The sequence below is a fragment of the Psammomys obesus genome, unplaced genomic scaffold (genome assembly GCF_907164565.1).
Source record: "Psammomys obesus unplaced genomic scaffold, mPsaObe1.curated_primary_1811, whole genome shotgun sequence".
NCBI classification, from domain to species: Eukaryota; Metazoa; Chordata; class Mammalia; order Rodentia; family Muridae; genus Psammomys; species Psammomys obesus.
Genome location: NW_026596085.1, coordinates 7,418,285 through 7,425,763, shown reverse-complemented (window position 1 = coordinate 7,425,763; position 7,479 = coordinate 7,418,285). Strand labels below are relative to the sequence as shown.

General features: G+C 40.4%; 1 protein-coding gene across 1 annotated transcript in view; it reads right to left on the bottom strand.

The window, feature by feature from the left end:
- Yaf2 (YY1 associated factor 2) overlaps positions 1-7,453 on the bottom strand; it is a gene marked incomplete at its 5' end in the record, with an annotated part of 59,377 nt that extends 51,924 nt beyond the window's left edge. Inside the window, 1 exon segment of the mRNA XM_055626858.1 lies at positions 7,328-7,453. Coding sequence (XP_055482833.1) covers positions 7,328-7,453 — 126 coding nt within the window.
- Positions 7,454-7,479: the final 26 nt, after the last annotated feature.

The window sequence follows — 7,479 nt, the reverse complement described above, 5'->3', positions numbered from 1 at the left end:
ATGGATGGATGGATGGATGGATGGATGGATGGATGGATGGATGGATGTTGAGGAACTCTGTTCTCTACGCCATCATATCCATTTAACAAAATCTATCAAACTGCCTGCTAAGTTTATACCCATGGATTATTACTGCTGTTGCTTTTAGCCAAAGAAACTTTACTTTGTAGGTCAATGATTACTTGCAGAGGCTCATAACCAATCAAAGCACTAAGGGTATATAAAGTGTGACTCTTACTGTGGATAACAGCACAATGTTCTAAATAAGAGAAAACAATCTTACATCAAGGTTCAGGGATCAGTAGAAAGGGGAACACAAGGAATAAGAAAGAGGCAGAGAACAGAGTAGAATGTTGAGGAGCTTTGTTCTCTAGCCAATGCCATGTTGAAATCAGTGTGGCTGCACAAGACATTTCCTAACAGGAAGGAGAGAAAGCACAGGCTTAGTCTAAGAAGGTACATGAGTTCCCCCTTCTCTATGAAAATACAGTAAGCACCAGTAGAGGGGAGACTCTTCTTGGGTGGTGATGGTCCTCTTGGAAGTAACTGCAATTAAACTTACTGTTTCACCAAGCTGGTGTGTGAAGAATTGTGTCTTGGTCTGTCGCTGCCTCCCTGTCTTAGGCAACTAGAAATAGGATTGCCCAGGAATAGCACAGAACACCTGAGCACCATGCTCTGTTGTGCATCTTTTACTCAGTAGCCACTTTTTTAAACATACAAAGACTAGCATTATGGAGGTTGTTTAAAGAGATGTCTGCAGCATTTTGAGAAAAAGATCAATTAATCTAATATCTCATGAAAGAAATGGCACAGGATTCTGAACTCTAACTACAGAACTGGGAAGAGGATCTGAGAGACAACTCAGGGAAGACTATATGTGAAGATTAACAGTAAGTTAGAGTCAAAGCTCAGACAATGATGGCTTCTAGCTTAGTAATAGAAAAGATTATGCCACATACAAGGGAAGAAATACGGAAAATTCAGACATGACTAGACAAAAAATTAATTTCAGAAACTTACTAGGAAAAAAGGAGTGTTGGTGACATCAAAGAAAGAATATTTTAATTCAAAAGCAAAAGCCACCAGCAAAGGGCAAAAGGGTGGCGGGCCCAACTGTCAGCCCACGGAAGGAGGAGAGAGAGTCTGCTCAGGTCAGCCTACTTTGTGCAGAGAAACCCAGGCCTGTAATACTAAGCCAGCAGTTCACATGGTTTTGGTCTCAGGAGATCTTCATGCTCTTAAAAGCTATGTTTCTGTGGTTCTGTGAAGATTGTATTTACTTTATGTGTCTGAGTGTTTGCAAGCATGTATGTGCACCACATACATGCCATGCCCACGGAAATCTCCCTAGGACTGGAGTTATGAACAGTTGTAAGTAGCCATGTGGGTGCTGGGAATTGAACCATGATCCTCTGGAAAAGCTGCCAGTACTCTTAACCGAGCCATTTCTTCACTCTGTATTTCTGTGTTCTCATCTGAGATCACAGTTCAGTGACACAGCATGAGCTGTAGCACTCATGAGGCCTTGCATTCCATGTCCAGAAACCATACAGATATATAAGATACATTTGTTAGTTCATTTGAAAGCATATCACATTTTAATTAAATGATATATTCCCGGTAAGGAGAAAGAACCTCTGCATTTTCCAAAATAAAGATAACTTTGTATACAGTGCTTCTTTTTGCAAGCTTCCCACACCTGCTTAATCAAAGCGTAGTCTGTCACACCTATTTATGTATTTAATTTCTTGAACTACGTTATCTTGGTCCTAGAGTATGAAATATACTTAGACTCCAATGGGTATGTAAAAAAGAAAAAAAAAAGGAAAAAAGAAAGATTGTTTTTTTTAAAAAAAAAAAAAAAAGACAATATCTTACTTTGTAGTTCAAGCTTGTGATTTTTCCTGCGTCTACTTCCAAGGCACCAGAATTACAAGAAGGCAACACCACACCCAGCCTCAGCTGTTTAGTCACATAACTGTGGGTATTCTTCTTTCCAAGTCGCTGTTTCTTAAAGTTTAGTTGCAATGCAAAAGCTAAAGCCACATCAATTAAATTTTTAAGCTATCTCCTTAAAATATTTCTTAAAAACCTTTCTGTTTTATACGTTGATTATCCATGCATGGCTCTTTAACAGCACATGCTGCATTGATTACCATGAAATAACAGTTCACTAAATGATACAGAGCTTCCAAATGTGGAGACATTTCAAGAAAATATCAGAAATGATATTCACTGATATCACCACCGATCTTAGTGGAAAGTAAAAAGGGTACATACAAAAACAATACCAAGTACTCAGAAGCACCAAAGCTCATTACTGTGATTACGGGTTTTCAAAAACTATAGTTTTCATTTGATTTATATCATTGACAAAAAAAATAAATAAATAAATTTTCTCTTGAAAGTGACAGACTCAACTGCATTTACTTTCAGAAAATATCTGTGAAAGGTTCACATCTGAAGAAGTATGGTTTTCCGGGTAGCCTTTCAAGAGAAAACAATTGTTTCATGAAAATGAAGGCAGCACAAGTGTCTTCCCTTTGTACGTGGCCTTCAGCAGAAGTGCTCTGTATGTACATCCCATTTTGTTAGACTACTAAGAGCAAAGACTTAACAAGCTAGCCTTTTATCGTGCTTCACCAAAGATACTCTCAGGTGGCACTGGGGTGGGCTGTCACTAGCTGGTGGGGAAGGGTACACTGAAAATAATGGCATGCAGTGCACTGTCTTGATTCACACTAAATGGACACTTTTACCTGGCACTGCCTCTGCACTGGTCACAATGGTTAGCAGTGAAGAGAATACCAAACATCTCAGTGCTGTTATGACAGCGGCTTGGACGTCACAGATTAACTATTACAAAAGGGCTCAGAAGGCCCACGGCTCCTCCTTTGACACTTTGAAAATCATTACTAGATATCATCCAAACACTAATTCCCTCTCAGTTTCCCTGTAAACAATGAACGTGTATGAGTTCTTTAACCCAAGATAAACAGAGGATAAGCCCTTGAGAATAAGGCCCTAAATAACAAGCAGAAGTGATCTTCAAGTAGTGTCAGGAACTGTATTTCTAAAGAAAACCCAAACAATCAGATACCTTGTTTTGCCTCTCTTATTTCTTTACCAACTATCTAGAAGAATTGGTATCATTCCTCAAACTAACAAACAGAAAGCCTTTGTGACAGACAACAGGTATACTGCAAAGATTTTCACCCGGTAATAGTTGGTAGCTTTACGGTTTCTTCAAAATGTGTACTTTACAATTTATCCCTACTACATAGAAGCTGAAATAACTTTTTACAATTAATCAGCTCCTAACTATAAACCTATGTTAGCTATAAACTGTGCATACACTTTAATTAGGTAACTGTCATCTCTTCAGCTCACACTAAAGATATAATACCCCCTCACATAAAGAATTTACTTTTATTGATTCATTTATTCTATGTGTTTGAGTATATTTTGCCTGCATTCATGTCTATTTACCAGGTATGTGCCTGTTACTGACAGAGGCCAGAAGAAGCCATCAGAGCCCCTAGAACTGGAGTTATAGACGGTTGTGAGCTGCCACGTGAATGCTGGGAATGATACCCAGGTCTTCTGGAAGAGCACCTGGTGCTCTGAACCTCTCCAGCCCTTCACTTATAAAACTGTATACAGACCAAACTGTTTCTCATCCACAAAAACACTACCAAAAGCCGGGCAGTAGTGGTGCATACTTTTAAGTGCGTGAGAGGCAGAGGCAGGCAGATATCTATAAGTCAAGACCACCCTGGTCTACAGAATGCAGTCCAAGACAGTCAAGGCTACACAGAAAAACAAACAGAAAACCCACAAAACAAGAAACACTACCAAAAACAAAGAAACACAAACTTTCCTCACTATAGTGAGTACCTAACTCAGATTTTGTATAACCAAAGACACTACAGAAACTTTGCTGATGGTGAAATGGTTCAAATGAGCCATAAACCTGTTACCAGACTCCTACCTACCATAAAAACTGGCACGTTTTCTACTGACCTATTTTCTATATATCCCCAAAATGACACAAGGAGAAACCCATCCTGAAAAACTACATTACTTGTTATGCTTGAATGCCTGCCTGACTAGGAAGACTTACCAGCTCTCATTAAGAACACAGTTCAAAACCAAAGCAAACAACTTTGTCACCTTTACTTATAACTATCTGCTATCCAAATTAGAAGAACATAATTGTCTATTCTTACATGAACATAACTTGTCTTAATTCAGTCATCAACAATTAATCCCTTCACAGACAATGCTAACCACTTCCCTTTTGATGACACCGTACAGTCTATTGACTAAGGTCTTACATGCTTTTATTTACTTACTGACTTTAAAGAGAAGCCAGCTAGAAGGAGACTGGGCAGAACCTCTAACAATGTTACAACAGTGCTTATTTTGTTTTGGTTGTTGCTGTTGTTTTGGGGTTCATGGGATGCTTTGGGGAGATTGTTTAGGGAGGGTTGTTTTGTTTTGGGGTTTTGTTTTGGTTTGTTTGTTTTTGTTTTTACAATACTCCCTATCCGGAATGGCTCATATCTGTAATACCAACACTCAGAAGGCAAAGGCAAGAGGAATTCTATGTTCAAGGTTAGCCTGAAAAACAGAACAACTCTGACTCAGAAGAACCCTGTTGTGTTTTTTTTTTTTTTAATCTACCACTGTTTCTATAAAAACACAATATAGCAATTTAAGATCCTTGATCCTAATAAAGGATTAAATAAATTTACACTAAGGCCATCAAGTACAAAATGAAATTCAATGATATAAATGGCATAAGTTTATAGGATGTAATTTATTAACGGAGGAATTGAAGCTATGTCCAGTGAATTTTTACTGTGACATACAAGGTATGAATATAACTTCATTTTCTGAAGGACACAACCAACCAAAGATGCTGCCAGAGAAAGTAATCACCTGTTCCAATATAAAGTATCTGAATCAGGTGTCTTAATTAAAATTTTTATATATGTATATGTACACATTGATAAAGATATATCCATTCCAGTAAAATCTTGAAAGAAACACCATGAACCCATTTTCTATAGAGACTTAAATAAAAGGTTTCAGACATCTAGAACGGCTTGGCCTCGCACTTGGCAACTAACATTCAGATTCAGTTCAGAGGTCATCCTGACCCAAGGGATCCAAATGCTGGCTATGGTCACACAAACAAGGAATTTGCAAGCTGCATCCCTATGCTCTGCAGCTACTCTCCCTGCTTTGGTTCTTGCCAGCCTTATTCCTTAAATTACTCTAACCGCTAATAAATTCTCCCAACTACTGAACGTTTGTTTTGCATCTGTATTCCGTAGTCCTATAATCCTATTTTCCTATCATTCCTACAAGAAAATATTCTGCCTGTAACCAGCATCTACTTTTAACAATTCCCTGTTCTCTTGTTCTATCCAAACATGGATTTCACTCTCAATTTCAGAAAAAGCAGAAGAAAAGGTAACAGATAAGAGAGGTATTAGAGCTCCTATAGTTAACTTAAGGCCAAAATCAAAAGACAAGAGACGATTCAGAGAGAAAGAAGAAGCTGACAGGGTCACAGTGCAGAACACCTACTTTTAGGAACAGAGTGTCCCTTAGACTGCTGGTGAGTTGCCCAGAGCCTCTTCAGTTTCAATCCAAATGACAATATTTCTCTGAGTCCTCCTCAAGTAATGTTTCCACCACTAAAAATTGGACCTACAAGAGCTCAGATATACCAGTGTAAAAAAAAAAAAAAAAAAAAAAAAAAAACAGTCAGGGGCCTCCAGGTAGGCTCCAGGCCTCTTTTAAAGTAGGCCCACTTCTCTGTCCTGGGCCACTTCCCCTGTGTGCTAGACTCCTTCTTCCTCCAGGTATTCAGCCTGTTGCTTCTCTTCTGAGTGTCACCACCTACTCTACCTCTCAGGGCTCCTCTAACCCCAAGACTGGCTGTGGAGTAGGACAACAGCCTCCCCCTCATCCTTGCTGTCCCCAGACAGGCTCTTCTAATTCCAGTATTTCTCTAAGAGTACGAGAGAATAGATAGACGGAAAACAAAACAAAAAGCAGCAATATAGTGGCAGAGATTAGGGTTATAGTAATTGCTTCTACTTCAAAATGCCCGCCTCCAAAAGAGTAAACGATCTACACATTGCTCATTTACACATAAATGTATATTATAAGCTAAACCATTTCCATCCTCATACAGACATATACACCTTGCTTTTCAAAACTCTTAAAACCTAAGTCCAAAAGTAGCAAGTGGTTTCTCTTTTTCGAATCTTTCCTTGAACCTGGAAGGCATTTAAAAAGTGCTTTTTAAAGACATCAAGAAATGCTGAAAATATTGTACTTAATGTGAAAGAGAATTCACAGTAAAAGCCTACTGAAATTTAGAAGATAGGTACCTCAAAAACAACCACTGTTGCAGAGACAATACAATTCTGACGTGTCTCTACCCTTAAATTTTTAATAAGCTTCTATAAATTGCATTTAAAAACCAGGATACCTCATTTTTTAGAAATAACTTGAACTATGTAAAACATGTCAAAATTATATAGGGCATCTTTTTCAAGCAAGAAGAAACTTTCCAGTATTCTTACTATGGTAATTTTATTTTAATAGGCTTCATAGTATTAAAATAAGTATCTTATTTAAACATTGCTTACAAATCACAGGTCGCTAAGAAGTGAATTCAAAGGCTGCCTTCCTGCAAAGGAACTATGATCAAGTGGAGACAGATCAAGAATGCCACTGACTCTGAATTTACTAGACTTAATTCTTCTAAGCGTTTTTTAAGGACAACTATAGTACCGCACGTCTATTATACAACATGTTTAGGGGCTGGAAACGGTCAAAGATCGTGTAATCTTGTCTGTGTCTACATGTTCAGATACTCGAGTGAAAATGTGTTCCTTGGGCTGGCCTCCCAACTACTTAATTGTAAAATATCACAGAAACGGAACAAAAAAGAAACGAGACGCAAAGCCTCGGCCTGACCTTTCCGGACACGCATTACCAAGAAAGTTTAATCTACGACGATCCTTCAGCGAGGTACTCCCTCCCACCCCCGCAGGGTCGAATGACACCGCGGCCTTCCCTCCAACCCCTCCCCGCACACAACACAACAATGCGGCCGGCGTCTCCGTGCCCGGCCGGGGAGGGGACACTGCCGGGGCCACGCACAGGACGGCGGCAGCCCGCGACCCCCCGGAATAATCCATCCTCCGCCGCCGCCGCCCCCTCGCCCGGGCCGGGTCGCGCCCCACCGCCGGGCCGTCCGCCCCGCGTCGCGCGGGGGCCGCGGGCGCGCGGGACTCACCGGGTGGAGGTGCCCTTCCGCACATCGCACATCATGCACTTGAAGGCCTCGGCGCTGTTCCGGAAGGTGCAGACGCTGCAGTCCCAGTAGCCCTCATCCGAGGCGGGCTTCGGCTGCCGCTTCGGCCTGCAGGACACAACCGGACACGACGC